The sequence below is a fragment of the Dysidea avara genome, chromosome 2, assembly GCF_963678975.1.
Source record: "Dysidea avara chromosome 2, odDysAvar1.4, whole genome shotgun sequence".
Lineage (NCBI taxonomy): Eukaryota > Metazoa > Porifera > Demospongiae > Dictyoceratida > Dysideidae > Dysidea > Dysidea avara.
The window spans coordinates 11,149,166-11,168,567 of NC_089273.1; the positions used below are offsets into that span (position 1 = coordinate 11,149,166).

Here is a 19,402-nt window from a genome sequence, read left to right on the forward strand (position 1 = left end):
AATTCAGGGGTTACTATTCAGTGGACTGGACTACTGGACTGACATATTTTTGGTTTTTGCACATTCTATGGTTGGATTTATGGAGTCTTGTTATAGTTAGCACCCTTAGGGCACCTGCAGCCCATTTTTAAATGCTGAAGACGAACAGTGGAATATGCAAAAACTGTCTCTAGTCTTGGTAATTTTGCTATTGTTTATTATGCCACAGGCAGGCAGTGCAGAGAATATGACAGCAATAGTTCACCTTCGATCAACTTACTCCTTCAAGATATCCTTAGAGCAAGCTTGAGGAACAAGCTAGTCTCACTAGTCTTGCTGCCAGACTTCTGTTGGGATTATCAATTAAAGATTATAAGCATCCACATTAAAACTCTCTAAATGGTAAGCCCCTGCACTGAATTAGAGGCGAGTCTAGAGGTTTAGCCACGCTGGTGAGACTAGCTTGCGCCTCAAACTTGCTCTAACAAGGATATCTTGAAGGATGTTGTCTACTGGCAAGTTGATTACTAGTGAACTATTGCTGTCACATTCAATTCCCTGCACTTATACCTGCAGCGCTACTAAATACCGGGAAGTGGTGTATAGTGGCATAATGAACAGTAGTGAAATTCAGAGACGGCTTTCGCATATTCCACTGTTCATTTTCAACCTTTAGAAGTGGGCTGCAGGTGCCGTAAAGGTACTCACTAGCAAGACTCCGTAAATCCATCCATAGAATGTGCAAAAACCAAAAATATGTCAGTCCAGTAGTCCAGTCCAGTGTTCCAGTCCAGTAGTCCAGTCCACTCAATAGTGACGCCCCAAAAATTCAGATTTCCATGCGGGTGGGAGGTCATTTTTCTTTATTCATTATTAAAGAAATTATGTACTCCAAATCAAGCTGTCTTTTACTATAAACGTTAGCTATAGCTAAAGCCTTACAAGAACTAGTACTTATGTTTTGCCACAGTTTCTGAGGTGAAAGTGACATTTGCTGTGCTGTAAAATGATAGCCAGCCTTCTTAGCATCAAAATAGCTACGTGTACACGTGACTGATAATAGCAATAATGAAATTAGAGGTGGTAGGATAAAAAGGTATGCAGGCAAGGATGAGAATCAATTAATCAAGTTTGCCTGGCCTAAGCTGTACATGTTTCCAGCGTGAAACTTGCAATCTCTGCTGGTTTATCTTATTAACATAACTTTACTGTAATAGTGATAAGCATTGCCAGCTTGCTGGCTACATCAGAAGCTGGTTTTGAGTTTGATGGTGGACTCCCGGACATGATCAGGGTGAATGTGAGTTACCCATACATATAGGATATACAGTTGTATTTTTTATGCCCTGAGCAGGAATCACAAGGCACCCTCTCAATTACTGTTGTTAATACAGACATGCATTCAGGAGACTTCATCGTAAATTACACAGTAATTGAAAATGGTAAGACTTTAGCTATAAATGTACATTATTAAAACTAATGTTGTAGCTACGTATCTATGTACAATAATAATATTAATACAGTTTTTTTAAACAAAATGCAATTAAATTTATGCAGATGGAACAGATGCCAGTGGGGATTTTGAGAATACTACTGGCCAACTGATGTTTAATAATGGAAATGCTTCCCAGATCATACTGCTGCAAATTATCGATGACGTGGCATTTGAGGTGCATAATTATGTCCATTGAATATGCTTATTACTTAGTCACATATTGGTTTGTGTAAGAAGTGTATAAACTTAATAGGACATGATAGCTCAATTTACTAATGCACTGACCTTAACTATTATTGGGCATTTAGTTTGCATGTGACAGTTCACCATCTGTTATGATAGTGGTCAGATCATTGTTTGATGTTACATTGCAATAGCAATTTGTGGGTCATTGATATGTTGATGATTTAATGTTGTGTAATAAACTAACTTGTTAAGCTTAGGCTTGTATGTAAACTTATTACAAAATTAAATAGGGCATACAATGTGACTATTATGCATTCTCTTGCTTACAATGCTAATTTTAAATCAACACCTATCAAAAGTCTCTATTAAGAGTTACCTTATACTGTTGAATAATATTTAACAAAGTTTGTTGGTATAGGAAATATTGACAGTTGAACAGTTATATTACAGTTAACTCTCTTGTACAGTACCTCTACAACTTAACACTGTTTACTACACCAATAAGGCTTTATTCAGTTATGCAAAATCCTCACTAATCTGTACAATATTTGGACCAACAAAGGTCAAATTACAGATGTTTCACTCCATGGATATTTTACTGATACTAGGACATATTGTGTTTGTGCATCTATCACTTTACAGCTCACCATCTATTACCATTAGGTTGATGAGAATTTCACTATCACTCTCAGTGGTGATCAGATAGGCCAAAGGTCAATGTTGACCATTGTCATATTGTGTAATGATGCTGGAGGCACATTAGCATTTCAAGAGTCATCATTAATTGTTGGTTAGTGATTATGAGCATTCTAAGCCATTATTCCATAAAGGATTTTAAATGCTATTGCTTGTAGTAATAAATCAGGAAAGTAGTTTCTTGTGTTAAAAAAAACAACAACAACCTGTATTATAATTCTGAAATTTTTATTCTGCATACTTTATTTTAAATTAATAATCGGATTTCCCATAAAAAATGGTTAGCCTGCTTTTTTACAGGTTAGTTGTTTAGAATGTATCCTAGACTACGTTAGAGTTCTGTAATGGTTATTGCATACCAGGTGAAGATTCTGGGGCAGTCAATGTCACAGTGATCCGTACAGATAGTATGGTAGGAACAGTGGGGGCTAGTCTTTGTGTGACACCTCGAACTGCAACAGAAGATGATGACTACATGTTGGAACAAGCAACTATAGAGTTTATGGATGGGGAGTCTAGAGCAGTGTTCCAACTTACTGTCATTAATGATAGCCTGCAAGAAGATAATGAGGTAGATGAAAAATTAGGTTTTAATACATTCTGTTGTATATCATTCCTGTACTGTCATAGTACTGTAAACATAGATACGTAATGCACGTTTGAATGGATAAAATAACAGCAAAGAATTTTAAAACATCTTTCAGAAAACAATTTGCAATGCTATCTGTAATACATTTGCAACTATTAAATATGATATTGTGCAAATGTGATACATCTGTTATGAATGTTGTACATTCAAATTTGTTTAAAAGTTTGTATAATAATTATCTACATGTCACATTAAATAAATCAAGAACAAAAGTATCATAACTGAGGAATGTGACACTGGAATGTACACTAGACTTTACACTGTGGTGTGAAATGTTTTTGTGGTAGAGTTGCTTATGACTTATTACTTGTTGATCAGTTCACATTCTTATAATGTGTATAAACTTTAAGGTCACACACTTACTGACCTCTTTAAAAATATACTGAAGTGTTTAATAAAGCTCCCTAGTGTGCCTGTAAGTAAAGCATTACAAGGTGTCTGATGTATTTCCTTACATTGGGGTCACTTTGAGTTATCAACTACAATGCCAGTTACAGACTACCACAAGTCTTAGTGGTGCTATATAAATGACAAACTTAATGGGTGTGTTACTATATATTAACTATTACATAACACTTTATGGCTTTCATTGAGTGTTGTAAGAACCGATGTACAGTGGATTTATTACTTCTTGCAACACAGAATGCAAAATTCAAAAAGCGTTAAGCATCATATGGTTTCTTTAATTGACCAAAGAATGTTGTTCTATAGTCCATATTAGGGTTGATAACAGTAAACAACCACCATAATGGGAGTGAACTATACATGTCTGTGGCTAGGTTACCATTGGCTATTAGTGAGAACTGTGTCCAAGGTACCAGCATTAATTCATTGTTTACAGTAACTATAGTACAAGTTTTGCAAGCCATGCATGCATGTGTAATCTAACTAACTACATTTTAAATTCAAAGTCGTGTTTGTAAAGTAGGCTGCACATGTACTACAGGTGGCATGCATTACATGTGTGTCAGAGTTGGTTCATTCATGTAGCCCAAGTCACATGACAATGGTGCAATTCACATTGTAGTGTTGTACATTGTACATATGCGTGGGTGAAATCAATTTGAAAGAGTGTACTTTAATTTCCATACTGTACACCCGTCTAAACACTTCAGTAAGCTGCAGGATTGATTTATTTTGATTTTACTATGCCTTGAATGCTTATTTTCTGTTTGATCCTACTTAAATGTGCTTTTAACAGTGAACAAGTTAACCAAATCCAGCCACATTATTGCATTCCTTATAGCACTAGTAATGCTTATGAAGCCATTCAGCAATTATGACACATGTGACCTAGTCTGGGAAAACCAGCGATGCTCCAGCGATAAATATCACCCAAAAAATGCCTTGACTTCCCCTTATGATGACATGACAGTGTTGATTGGGTAAAATCTAACCTAAAATGCCTTCAGATCAACTTGAAACATTTTCATCAAGTTGCTACAGAAATTAAAAAAAAAAATTCAACAAAATTTTCTATTGCCCACCTGATGCATTCAGTCAAGTGTAGCAGAAAAGTGGCTACAGCTACCGCCCTACTTCTTTCACAGAAACATTTCAAATATGCTTAAGAAGGAACTTTTGGCATATTGATAGCCATGCAATAATGTGCACTATTTATCCTTCCATATCAAGACACACGGTAGTGTGTCGTGCGGCCCAAGAAGCCGGCGCGCAACACCCGTAGTATATTGACAGGAAGAAAGAAAACGCAACATTTGCACCTCCGTAGCTCTGTGCTGCCTTGATGAAACAAGACGATTTTTACTGTGAACACTCCCTCCACCTTCAGCACTCCATATTCCAAATTAGAGCGAAATCGCTTCACGCGTTCCCGAGATATGCGACTTCAAAAATTGGCTTAGTTTCTTCGTTTTTTTTTTCTTATTTTTCTTCCTCTTCTCGCACACTTACAAAAACTGCTATAAAACGCGAACGCCATATCTGATTACCTTGACATTTGGCACACAGAAGGGGGGTATAAAGGCGCATCCCTGTACCAACTTTGGCGAGGATACGATAAACAGGAAAAGGGTTATGATCGATTATTCACGAAAAATAACACCAATATGTTGTCACGCCTACAGGGTAAACCGCGTATGGGAAGAAGCTGAAAATCGGTGGGTAATTAGGTTAACTATTGAACATCAAACCTTTTGTGGTTTGAAAGAAATCGAGTTAAAAACCAGGAAGATACCACGAAAAAACCAACAGTGTATAACAATTATGCAATCGACATTAGCTAATAAAATAAACTACTACTTACCACGCCTACCAGATAAACCGCTAGGGGGAATGCTTTGAAAATCGCTGTATAGATGGAGTAATCATCTTAGAAAGGCTCTTCAATGGTGTAGAAGAATCAGACTTAAAGCCACGGAGTTATAACACGAAATCCAACTTGGTGCAGCAAGTGCGAGATCAAGATACTCTAATAGAGCAATCATCCTAATAGAGCAGTCACCCTGAAGAGAATTCAAGAGATCAGCTAGAAACAAGCAACCTGTATAGAGATCAGCTAGAAACAATTCACCCTGTAGAGAGGTCAGCTAGAAAAAGTTACCTTATAGGGAGTTCATGCAACTATGGAAAGGGATAGTTCAGCTAGAAGAAATCACTTTGTAGAGTTCAGCTACAAAGAAACTACCATGTAGAGAGTTCAACTACAAACAAATCGCCCTGTAGAGAGATCAATAGAAGAAGTTACCCTGTACAGAGTTCAGCTACAAAGAAACCATCATGTAGAGAGTTTAGCTGCAAACAAATCACCTGTAGAGAGTTCAGCTACAAACAAATCTCCCTGTAGAGAGATCAGCCAGAAGAAGTTTCCTTGTAGAGAGTTCAGCTACAAACAAATCACCCTGTAGAGAGACTACAAACAAATCACCCTGTAGAGAGATCAGCGAGAAGAAGTCACCTTGCAGAGAGTTCAGTTACAAAGAAACCATCATGTAGAAAGTTCAGCTACAAACTAGTGACCTTGTAGAGACATCAGCTAAAAGAAGTTACCTTATAGAGAGTTCAGCTACAGAGAAACTATCATGTAGAGAGTTCAGCTGCAAACAAATCACATGTAGAGAGTTCAGCTACAAGCAAATCTCACTGTAGAGAGATCAGCTAGACGAAGTTTCCTTGTAGAGAGTTCAGCTACAAACAAATCACCCTGTAGAAAGATCAGCTAGAAGAAATTACCTTGTAGAGAGTTCAGCTACTAAGAAACCATCATGTAGAGAGTTCAGCTGCAAACAAAATACCTGTAGAGAGTTCAGCTACAAGCAAATCTTTATGTGATTCCTGAGCACACCAGCAGGGCTGACTGCTCAGTAAACAATAATAATAATAATAATAAATCTCCCTGTAGAGAGATCAGCTAGAAGAAGTTTCCTTGTAGAGAGATCAGCTACAAACAAATCACTCTGTAGAAAGATCAGCTAGAAGAAGTTACCGTGTGGAGAGTTCAGCTACAAAGAAACCATGTTGTAGAGAGTTCAGCTGCAAACAAATCACCTATAGAGAGTTCAGCTACAAACAAATCTCCCTGTAGAGAGATCAGCTAGAAGAAGTTATCTTGTAGAGAGTTCAGCTACAAAGAAACCATCATGTAGAGAGGCTGCAAACAAATCACCTGTAGAGAGTTCAGCTACAAACAAATCACCCTGTATAAAGATCAGCTAGAAGGAGTCACCGTGTAGAGAGTTCAGTTACAAAGAAACCACCATATAGAGAGTTCAGCTACAAACTAGTGACCTGTAGAGACATCAGTTACCTTGTAGAGAGTTCTGCTACAAAGAAACCATCATGTAGAGAGTTCAGCTACAAACAAATCACCTGTAGAGAGTTCAGCTACAAACAAATTTCCCTGTAGAGAGATCAGCTAGAAGAAGTTTCCTTGTAGAGAGTTCAGCTACAAACAAATCACCCTGTAGAAAGATCAGCTAGAAGAAGTTACCTTGTGGAGAGTTCAGTTACAAAGAAACCATCATGTAGAGAATTCAGCTGCAAACAAATCACCTGTAGAGAGTTCAGCTACAAACAAATCTCCCTATAGAGAGATCAGCTAGACGAAGTTATCTTGTAGAGAGTTCAGCTACAAAGAAACCATCATGTAGAGAGTTCAGCTGCAAATAAATCACCTTTAGAGAGTTCAGCTACAAACAAATCTCCATGGCGATTTTAAGGAATCATTGTGTAATAACTTCCCAGTGCCTACAGCTGTGCAAACAAAATTTGCACCAATTGTTCATCTGTTCACTAGCTATCACTGAGTGGGTGTATACATTTCTGATACCCAACATTTGCCCTGTTTTGAGCAGCTTTTTCGAGCGGGTAATAATATCACAGGTGGTAGTAATAGGGTGGGAGGGTGGGGGTGGACGGTGGTCTTAATATACGGGTATAAAATGAAGCAAGAAGACGATTGGAATCTAGAGGCCAAGTTTGGGCTCTCCATGGCCCTCCATGGCCCTAAAATTACTCCAAATTGACTGAGAACACTATTGGCGAGCTCTCTGTGAAGTCCCAGCTCACTACACACCATTATCACAAAGCCATGACCATTTAATGGTGCCAATCTCACACTCGTGGCTTTGACAGGGTCGGAAGAAAGCTGCTACAGAAACCGGACTTGTCAGTGCTGAAGGAAGTACAGTGTGAAATATGATAGTGTATTAGACCAGCAATCCATTTCTGGTAAAATCGTAAGTTTGATTTTGTGTGTGTGGAAGCCTTGTTATGTGAAATCCGGTCACATATATATAATTTGTACATTTACTACTGATACAATCAGATATTTAAAGTAGATCTGCTTCATCTTTTTTTTCTTCCTGTGGTAAAGAAAAAGACAGGTTAAAAAAGTCCCAAAGCCGGCCTATGGTATACAAATACAAAAAGAAATGAAATCTAATCCAAAACAGCCAAGCTGTAAAAAAACAGTGCAGCCCTCAAAAAGGCTATGGTGAAAAAAGATGTGAAATTCAAGGTGGCGACCAAGAAATGGCTGTGATGGTAGGTTAATGGTAAAAATTTTAATAATGGCACTTTAGGTGATTTTTTTGCCAAGACCAAGTGGTACAAAAATTCACCTGAATTGTCGTTATTAAAATTTTTACCATTAACCTACCATCACAGCCATTTCTTGGCCGCCACCTTGGATTTCACATCTTTTTTCACCATAGCCTTTCTCAGGGCCGCACTGTTTTTTTACAGCTTGGCTGTTTTGGATTAGATAATATACTATCCGCACAAAAACATCCAAACTATGAAAAAGGCACAACTTTAAAAATCCTGTGTGAATAAAGTTGTGAAATCAAAGGTGACAACCAACAAATGGCTGCAATGATGATAAAATACTAAGTGTGCAAAAATTTTGATCCCATTCTCTTGGACCCCCTAAACAAACAAAACAACACAAAGAAGTGAAGAAATTAAGCTAAATTTTGAGAGCTCGTATTTCACGATTGTATTAGGCTATCTTCTTGAAATATGGTATGTGGGGTGCTGAAAGTGGAGGGAATTTGCAGTACAAAAATTATTCCAAAGGTGGTGCAGAGCTACGTATGTGTGGAATTGCATTTTCTTTCTTTCTGAAATATACTCATTGTGTGGCACACAAACTTTCTTGGCTGCATGACACACTATCGTGTGCCTTGATTCCTTAATGGCAATTTCTACAGGTATCTTTATAAAACTTTCTGTCAATTGCATAGTAATAACTTGATGGCATTAAATGTTATGTGTCATGAATATGTAAATTTTAATGTGTTCATATGCCATATAGTCATAGGCCAGGTCATAAATATGACCAACCTGCAATGATATAAATGTGTAAAAATCATTGCTGCAGAACTATTCAGCCATGTATAATATTATTTTTGCAGACTTTTGAGATATCCTTATGTGAGACTACGTGTGGGGTGAATATTAATGCTACCAGAAATACAATTAATATCACTATATGGGATGATGATAGTAGTAAGTCATTAATATCAATTCAAAAATAATATAGCTTAACTTTATTTGTTGAAGCTTTGGTAAATGTATAGAATCTAATAACCACTTGGTGATTTTTTCATACACTGTAGTTTGTTTCTATTTTACCCAATGTAGGACCATGTGTGACATTTTTGACAGATGTTGCTGTAGTTTATTTAACCCACTCACCGCCACAACCGTCATAAGTAGGACCATAAATGAATGCAAAAAAGGACCATAAATGAATAAGTGCAACCATAAATGCCTCTAGTATGGCTGGGGTGGTATTTATTGAGTACCTAGATATTCATAAGTGCCACAACGTCTATTATTCAATGCCTATGACTTTGTGGCATACATTTAGCACTAGTGAGCTAAGCTATATATTATTTCTTTAGACCAAAAGTGCTTCATTTTTACAGCCCACAGTAATGATCATGAGATGCATGCAACATACAGTACTTACAGAAGAGAAAGATTCTTGTTCAATAGGAATCTTAAGTATTATTGACACTTTACAGTGACCAGCACTGAAAGTCTGATATCAACATGTGTTGCAGCCTTAGGATTACCTAACCTAATTTCAAGGACTTAGACTTAGTGACTGATAAGGTGTAACAGAAAAGGGACTAAAGTAAGGAAAAAAATCCCTCCAACCCCAGGATTATACCTGCAGTTCATCCAATGTCTAGTCAGGGCCACACTCAGTCTCCTCCAGGATTTTAATGCTATACACTCTGCGGTTGACAACACAATGAATACAGAATGCATGCATATACATGTCATTAGAAAATCTGAGAATATGTCTCCATAAGATCTGTGCAATTATTAAAATGTCAATCTACATATGTACATTTGAACTACCGTAGTTGTATGTTCTGACTACCCAACCTACCTTGATGTTCAAAGTGGAGAATGTGTGGAAACATGTCCACCAGGTTATTATGGAGTAGTGTCTGATAGTGATGGATCTGTTACTAGGACTTGTGAACAACGTAAGTGATTTCATTTTTGTTGCACTCAGATCATACTTGTGTGACATACACAAATTTGAGTTGTTTGTTTCTATGACATTGTTGTCATTAGTGATGATCAGAAACAAGAAGCGTGCATGATATTTTTACAAGCAGATTTGTTACCATTAATTATGCCATACTTTTAGTACAGTAGTGGTGCTTCTGTATACGTACAAATTTTTTAGGGACATAATTTTCACAGATTCCATAGTTACTTGACTTTCTGAAATTTTTTCATTCTCAACAAATATTGAGTGATGCTCAAAATAAATCCACGAAAATCCTAAATTTCTTGCTTCAAAAATTTGTACTTAATATTTCAGCCTAAAGATTAAGCTACTTATGGGAATAATGTGTATGGATGTTGAACTGTCGAGTACTTTATTTGTGTACTGAATAATTAATGTACTGAATATTGATTTTTTGTAGTTCCAGCAAACTTTTCCTGCTCTTTTAATGCTACACAATATGAATTTGACATTGATGTCAACTCTCCCATTGGAACACTTGTTTTTGAAGCACTTTTCTTACTGCAAAATCCTACAGAGTTCGATACGCTACTCCTGCGATTTCCAGGTTCAGGAGGAGATGATTCTACATTGTTCCTAATTAATGGAATAGGATTAGATCAGATTGTTAGACCAACTGACCAAACTTTATTAAATGTTACACTTAATGGAGACCTGAATTCTTGTGAGAATCGTACGATATGTCAATTTCAGTTGGAAGCCATTAAGTTTGGAGCTGATGATCAAATTACAACCATTGCAAATGTTACACTCCATAAAACAGGTACACGTAATTATGGGTCATGAGGCATGTAGTGTAAGTTTAATGGTAATGCAGAATCTTAGCACTGCAAGTATACGTGTCCACCCTCCCTCCCCCAAAAATGGTGTCATCAAAATTATCATAATAAAAGTATTATTGTACATTAGGCTCGTGTTAATTATGTTGGCATAATTTTTGACATAGTAGGGGATAAAAGCCACAGTGCTAGTATAATTGCAGATAATTAGGTAAATTTCCACCACAATAACAAAGTCAAGGAGTAACTTGTTTTGGGCAGTGAATTGATTCCTGACAACAAGTAGAAAAATGAACTACAGTCTTACTACAAGTTTACACTCAACGGAATGAATGCTTTTCATTGTGGGTTTGAGTTCTATAGGACACATGCAGTCATGGTGCAAAGCAGTTTAGTTGAGCTTCAATTGGTATTGTCTAATGTGTCTCACTGTCTGATTTTGGGTAAAATGCGATAATGATATTATGATTATTGGAAAACAATAGAATGGAAGCTCTGATGATAAATAAAGTTAGTGTTGAGTCAGATAGCTAGCTAGTTAGTGTATGTTTGGACAAATATTTAAGTCTCTGCAAGTCTGCATTGAGACTGAGGTTAATATCAAACCATGAAAATATTTCAAAAAAATTGAAAATTTCTAATAAAACAGTCAAACACTCTAATATAACAGTCATCGCATGCAACAAATATGATAAATATTTTAAGTGTTCATCCCGAGGAGGCTAATATTATGTCCTTGGCATGGTGCTGCAAATGCAAGTTACATATTATCAAGAGTTAATAATATAGAGAGGAGAGTGTCTAACGCCGTATAGTCCTGTAACAGATGATTGCGCAGAAGTTAAACGGCTTCTTTTCCGCGTAACGACAGACTGGCTAGTATATTTTCGCATTTAACCACAAAGGCTATCCCAGACACAAGGGCGTGCGTTCAACTCGATGTTCAAGTTCACCACGAAGAGCATCGCTCTGTTGCGTAAAGAAGTGTGGCTGTTAACCTCAAAGATAACTCTGGGGGAAAGCGTCTGAGAAACCAATAAACACTGAACCAAAGGCGGAGTATCGCTTCGAATTTTCACTGCGTCACCATGTTACCCTACCTTTGCATTCTTCAATTGAAGGAGCACTGTTCCCTGTACATACAGCTCAGTCTTTAGTTCAGTCTTCGAATATTCTCGAGGATTCATCACAGTGCGGCTAAACTAATTGCGGTAAGGAAACGAACAAATACTAGAAGCCTGTACGTTACACGGAAAGGAAGCCGTTTAACTTCTGTGCAATTATCTATTACAGGCCTATACAGCGTTAGACACTCTCCTCTCTATATTATTAACTCTGGATATTATACTGAACAGTTGCATACCAGCTGCTACAACTCAGAATATTGATCAGAATCATTCATAAAGCATACATAATGTTTTATATATTATACATAAGTATTTATGCACAAAATTTCGAAGATATTGTATAGACAATTATATGTCTATAAATTTTGAAGGACTATAGATAAGCCCCTATGTAGACCTCCTGCTCTAATGTGCCTTCTATCTCTGGAGTACATCCTGTTTTCAAGCTATGTTGTAGTTGAAGTGACACTTCTCCATTCACTTTTTATCATATTCTCTGCACAAAGAAAAATGCATGAAATAAAAGCATAATGCATTTCTGAAAAGCATAATAGGCAGAAATAGGCAGAAATTTGAAAAGCATAATGGGCAATAATAGACTTAAGTCCAGTGTACTTATATCAAGACACACGGTAGTGTGTTGTGCAGCCCAAGAAGTCGACGTACCACACCATGAGTATATTAATTAACCCATTCACTGCTATAGACGCCATATGGTACATTTGCTTATAAACACTCCTTGTGTTAATTATTAGACACTCTGTGGCTTTCATGATTTGTGGTAGCAGCTAATGCGCTTATATTGAAATGGTCATGCCCCCTGATAAGCAGGAACAGTGATAAACGGATCTAGGCTTGAGCCAATTATGCTTTGAAAATTTCCTATTATGCTATTGAGTAGTGCTCAAAAATCAAGCCTATTATGCTCAAAATTGTGCTATCAAAATCAAGTTTATGCTTGAGAGCTGACTGTTTTATTAGAGTATATCTGACTGCTGTATTAGAGTATGTGACTGCTATATTAGAGTATCTCGATCTTATTTCCATAAAGTGTGAATAATCAGTCTAGAAATAATAACACTGCAAGGTTTTTGATATGAAATGCAGTAATAATGTGCATTGTGTTCATGTTGTGCAGTATTTTTGGGGCTATGCGCATAGCACGTTTTAATTAAAATTCTTGAAATTAGCCCTATTATGCTGGCATAATGCTTTTGCTATCCTATTATGCTTGAAATAATGCCGGCATAATTGGCGCAAGCCTAAATGGATCTCTAGCGCAGTATTGCACGTAATGTTATGTAATCAATGGATTTGTGTTCGCCTGTAATTACCATTCTGGTGGCTACTTCAAAGCGATACCGGTGTTATGAGTGAAAGGAAATGGTAAGGAGATAGATTAGACTTGTTTTAACACTTTACTGGGTGGATTTCACATAACGGATTAGTGGCCTCGTGGGTTTATGCACATGTGTAGTTGGTAAAACACCTGAAAACCAGACTTCCAGTGAATCACTTCAGTTATTTATGGGCTGACTATCTCTATTGTGACATTATAAACACTTTAAGACTGTTGATGTATGTTAAGTTACTGACTAAGGTTTGTTTGCCAATTTTTTAACTTTGTAGTTATGTAACTGCGTTGAGGTTACCATTAAACAAACCACAATACCACAAATGGATCACTGTTTAATGGTGATTAATATTATATATAGTTTTATAGGATTATGTTGTATGGTTGGTAGTTTAAAACACTCTGATTGGAGTATCCCAGAAATTTAGCGGTAAAGGGGATAATGCAATTTTCACACCTATGTAGCTCTGTGACCCCTTATCCGATTGGAACCCAATTTGCTAGAGACGTGCCGGCCAGTTAGGGGGTATATATACCAAATTTGATGAAAATCGCTCCAGCCATTTCCGAGATACAAGCAAACAAAATTTTGTTTTAATTTCTTCATTTTTTTCTTTTTCTTCTTCATTTTGCACATTTCGCAAAATCCGCCATAATAACATGAATGCGTACTCCAATCGGGCTGAAATTTGGCACACTTAAAGGGCTCATTAAGGCGGATCTCAGTACCAACTTTGATAGGAATCCAATGAACATTCATGGAGTTATGACAGATTTTTATTTTTATTAAAAAAATTTTTTTAGAGAGGCAGACAGATTTTTTCACATAAGCGAAAACGTTAAACAGATGCAAAATAAAATAAACACATTAAAAGATGACTCAAGCTGAACTTCTGCCAATCAGCAGAGGTAGTGGGGCGCTCCACATGTACAGGTCTCACGGTCCTACTGCCCCGGATAGCCAAGATGGCAGAATGGAGTAAAGAAAAAGAGATGGAACATCGCATTAGTGAAAGTGTCTTGGTGTAGGGTGTGCCATGTTTCTTAGAGTAAATCGGCTAAGCAGCTATAGAATATAGTTGCCTCCCTATCAAGTCCGCCAAATGTAGAAAAGGCAAGAGGAGTAAATGAACCACACTCCTCACTGCAAACCCTATCACCATATTCCCGCTTCTTCTCTAACTCATGCCTTCGAAAAAGTGATGCAGGCTGAGTCTTAAAGTACGTAGCTTGGTGAATTGGGGTGAAAAACTCTTAAATAAAAAAAAATTCACCCTGGTGTCTACCCCAAAATCCAGTCGAACGAATATCTGCACGATCTTCATCTTTTATTTTGCGTAAAATAAGGCCGAAGGTCTGTTATGCACACAGGGTAAATACCTTGGAGGAATCAGTTGAAAATTACTACGTAGATTGAGTAGCCATTGTAGGAGTGCCTTTTTGTAGTTTGAAAGGAATCGAGATAAAGACCATGGAGATATGACACAAAACCCAACCTGTGTCACAATTACGCGATCGATTTTTATGAATAAAAAACTATTAGTTTTCACGCCTACCAGGCAGACCGCTTAGAGCGATGAGCTTAAAATCGATATGTAGCTGGAATAATCATCACAGAAAGTCTTTGCAGTAGTACAGAAGAATCGGATTACAGAGAAAATGAAAGATAAGAGATCGAGATACTCTAATAGAACAGTCACCCTAATAGAGCATTCAGCTACGTTTATAACTTACTCCATTATAGAATTATATTACATTGCAGTTATTCTGTAGGGAATTCAGCTACAAACAGTTAATCTGATAGACAATTCAGCTACAGGCAAGTCACCCTGTAGAGAGTTCACCTAGAAACAAGTCACCCTGTAGAGAGATCAGGTAGAAGAAGTCACCTTGTAGAGAGTTCAGCTACAAAGAAACCACTATGTAGAGAATTCAGCTGCAAACAAATCACCCTGTGGAGAGTTCAGCTACAAACAAAATCACCCTTTAGAGAGAACAGCTAGAAACAAGTCATCACGTAGAGAGATCAGCTAGAAGAAGTTACCTTGTAGCGAGTTCAGCTACAAAGAAACCATCATGTAGAGAGTTCAGCTGCAAACAAATCACCCTGTAGAGAGTTCAGCTGTGAACAGATCACCCTGTAGAGAGTTCAGCTACAAACAAATCGCCCTGTGACCAGCTAGAAGAAGTCATTGTAGAGAGTTCAGCTACAAAGAAACCACCATGTAGAGTGTCCAGCTGCAAACAAATCACCATGTAGAGAGTTCAGCTATGAACAGATCACCCTGTAGAGAGTTTAGCTACAAACAAATAACCCTGTAGAGAGATCAGCTAGAAGAAGTCAACTTGTAGATAGTTCAAAGAAACCACCATGTAGAGTGTACAACTGCAAACAAATAACCCTGTAGAGAGTTCAGCTACAAACAGATCACCCTGTAGAGAGTTCAGCTAGAAACAAGTCATCCTGTAGTAGAGAGTTCAGCTACAAACAAATCACCCTATAGAGAGATCAGATAGAAGTTACCTTGTAGACAGTTCAGCTACAAAGAAACCATCATGTAGAGAGTTCAGCTGCAAACAAATCACCCTGAAGAGAGTTCAGCTATGAACATATCACCCTGTAGAGAGTTCAGCTAGAAACAAGTCATCCTGTAGAGAGATCAGCTAGAAGAATCATCTTGTAGAGAGCTTAGCTGCAAACAAATCACCCTGCAGATAGTTCAGCTACAAACAAATCACCCTGTAGAGAGATCAGCTAGAAGAAGTCACCTTGTAGAGAGTTCAGCTACAAAGAAATGATCATGTAGAAAGTTCAGCTACATTTAAAGTAACCCAGCAGAGAGATCAGCATCATCCTGTACGAAATAATATTGGCGTATAATAAATATATGTAATTTGTATAATATTACTGATAAAATCAAAAACAGTTAAAGTATTAAATTTTAAATCTTGATTATAATGATTAATCTTATTCTTCTCCCTGTGGTAAAGAAACAAAGATAGGTTAAAAAAGCCCCAAAGTTGGCCATAGGCCGGCTTTGGAGTATACAAATACAAAAAGAAGTGATATCTAATCCAAAACAGCCAAGCTGTAAAAAAAGAGTGCAGCCCCCAAAGGCTATGGTGAAATAACATGTAAAATCCAAGGTGGCGGCCAAGAAATGGCTGTGATGGTAGGTTAATGGTAAAAATTTTAATAACGACAAGTCAGGTGAATTTGTGCCAAGACCAAGCGGCACAAAACTCACCTGAATTTTTGTTATTAAAATTTTTACCAATAACTTCCCGTCATAGCCATTTCTTGGCCTCCACCTTGGATTTCACATCTTTTTTCACCATAGCCTTTGTGACAGCTGCACTCTTTTTTTTTACAGCTTGGCTGTTTTGGATTAGATATATATACCAAGTGTCAAAATTGAGTATGAAATCAGAAAGTCCTTACAAGAACACCTATGTGTGTATCAATAGTCAAAATTTGATATTTGTTCTGTTTGCCTGTCAAGAGTCAGCTGTACAAATTGTCTCAAAAGTGCCTCAAATTCAATTTGGACTTATGTAAGAGCAAACCAACTATAGTTCAGTAAAAGAATTCATTATTTATAGAAACATTGTGTGAGCCTAAAGAATTTGGCATTCACCACTGGGGATAATTGTGACCCAGTCTGGGAAAACCAGTCTTATCGCATATTTAAAAGTATTGAGAAATGGTGATTTTAAATAGTTATTGTGTTGTAGCTTGCCATTGGTTAAGCTGTGCGTTCCAAATTTTCACATGTTTTATACCAATTTCTTACCTTCAAGAGCATCCACACTAGAAGTAGTCAACACTTAGTTTTCCCACCATTTTAGATAGTTTTTAACTTGATGTTGACTGTACCAGGCGAGCTTCAAAAGGGGTGGGCTGAAGGCGGGCAGCGCACTGTTTATAAGTTTAAAGAGGAAGGAGTAGCGATGAATTAGGCCAAGTTATGGGAATTCAGGTCTAAACTGGCTAGAATGAAAGGAGATTTACAGCACAGGCCTTTATTCAATTTATACCACAGAGCACACAGCCTGCCCCAGGCTGGCCAAAGCTTCATCAGGGCCCCAGACTTGTCATACAGATTGCCACTGTGCTTGGGAAAAGCAGCCAGTGAAATCAGATCACTCAACTGTAGCTGATATTGATTATGAAATTGATAGTTTATTCATGTAGCTTTTTGTTGTTGGTGAGAAATCAAATCTGCTGTCATGGGTAATAAGATCAGTTTTCCCAGACCTAGTCACAATTTACATATGCAATGATAAGTTATGGATAAGATAAACAAATAATGGTGGAAAAGGCGGATACGGTCGGACGTGGATGCGGACACGGACACGGGCATTTTCAAAAAGCACTTTTACATTTATATAATAGTTATCTAATCAAAAACAGCCAAGCTGTAAAAAAAGGAGTGCGGCCCTTGAAAAGGCTATAATGAAAAAAGATGTGAAATCCAAAGTGGCGGCCAAGAAATGGCTGTGATGGTAGGTTAATGGTAAAAATTTTAATAACAACAATTCAGGTGAATTTGGTGCCGCTTGGTCTTGGCACAAAATTCACCTGAATTGTCGTTATTAAAATTTTTACCATTAACCTACCATCACAGCCATTTCTTGGCCGCCACCTTGGATTTCACATCTTTTTTCATTATAGCCTTTTCAAGGGCCGCACTCCTTTTTTTATAGCTTGGCTGTTTTTGATTAGATTTCACTTCTTTTTGTATTTGCATACCCCAAAGCCGGCCTATGGCCAGCTTTGGGGCTTTTTAACCTATATATTTTTCTTTACCACAGGAAAAAGAAAAAGAAAAAGATGAAGCAGATTTTATAAATACTTTAACTCATTCTGATTTTATCAGTAAATGTACAAATTTTATATATAATGCATATATCAAGAGTTCATTATATTATGAACTCTTGCATATATTTATTATATGACAATTAATCCCCACAGGATAATTTACAGCTGATCTCTCTACTAGGTGGCTTGAAATGTAGCTGAACTCTCTACAGGGTGATCTGCTTGTACGTAGATGAACTCTTTACAGGATTCTCTCTACAGGGTGACTTGACTCTAGCTGAACTCTCTACAAGGTAACTTCTTCTAGCTGATCTGTCTACTATTGGTGACTTGTTTCTAGCTGGTCTCTCTACAGGTGATTTGTTTGTAGCTGAATTCTCTACAGGGTGATTTGTTTGCAGCTGAACTCTCTACATGGTGGTTGCTTTGTAGCTGAACTCTCTAAAAGGTGACTTCTTATAGCTGAACTCTCTACAGGGTGATCTTTTCATAGCTGAACTCTCTACAGGATGATTTGTTTGCAGCTGAACTCTCTACATGATGATTTCTTTGTAGCTGAACTCTCTACAGGGTGATTTGTTTGCAGCTGAACTCTCTACATGATGATTTCGTTGTAGCTGAACTCTCTACAGGGTGATTTGTTTGCAGCTGAAATCCCTACAGGTGATTTGTTTGTAGCTGAACTCTCTACAAGGTGATACTTCTAGGTTATCTCTCTACAGGATGACTTGTTTCTAAATGAACTCTCTACAGGGTGATTTGTTTGCAGCTGAACTCTCTACATGGTGGTTTCTTTGTAGCTGAACTCTCTAAAAGGTAACTTCTTCTAGCTGAACTTTCTACAGGGTGACTTGTTTCTAGCTGATCTCTCTACAGGGTATTCTGTTCATAGCTGAACATTCTACAAGGTGATTTGTTTGCAGCTGAACTCTCTGCATGGTAGTTTCTTTGTAGCTGAACTCTCTACAGGGTGACTTGTTTCTAGCTGATCTCTCTACAGGGTGACTTGTTTCTAGCTGAACTCTCTACAGGTGATTTGTTTGCAGCTGAACTCTCTACAGGATGATTTGTTTGCAGCTGAACTCTCTACATGATGATTTCTTTGTAGCTGAACTCTCTACAGGGTGATTTGTTTGTAGCTGAACTCCCTACAAGGTAACTTCTTCTAACTAATCTTCTACAGGGCGATTTGTTTGTAGCTGAGTTCTCTACAGGGTGTTTGTTTGCAGCTGAATTCTCTACATGGTAGTTTCTTTGTAGCTGAACTCTCTACAATGTGACTTCTTCTAGCTGAACTCTC

General features: G+C 37.4%; 1 protein-coding gene across 1 annotated transcript in view; it reads left to right on the forward strand.

Annotated features, from left to right (window-relative positions):
• The window catches only part of LOC136247805 (mucin-17-like), a 62,169-nt gene that overhangs the window by 671 nt on the left and 42,096 nt on the right, over positions 1-19,402 (forward strand). Inside the window, exons 2-9 of the mRNA XM_066039628.1 lie at positions 1,197-1,279; positions 1,334-1,421; positions 1,537-1,649; positions 2,324-2,450; positions 2,719-2,927; positions 8,882-8,975; positions 9,845-9,970; positions 10,421-10,783. Coding sequence (XP_065895700.1) covers positions 1,197-1,279; positions 1,334-1,421; positions 1,537-1,649; positions 2,324-2,450; positions 2,719-2,927; positions 8,882-8,975; positions 9,845-9,970; positions 10,421-10,783 — 1,203 coding nt within the window. The remainder of the gene's footprint in view (positions 1-1,196; positions 1,280-1,333; positions 1,422-1,536; positions 1,650-2,323; positions 2,451-2,718; positions 2,928-8,881; positions 8,976-9,844; positions 9,971-10,420; positions 10,784-19,402) is intronic.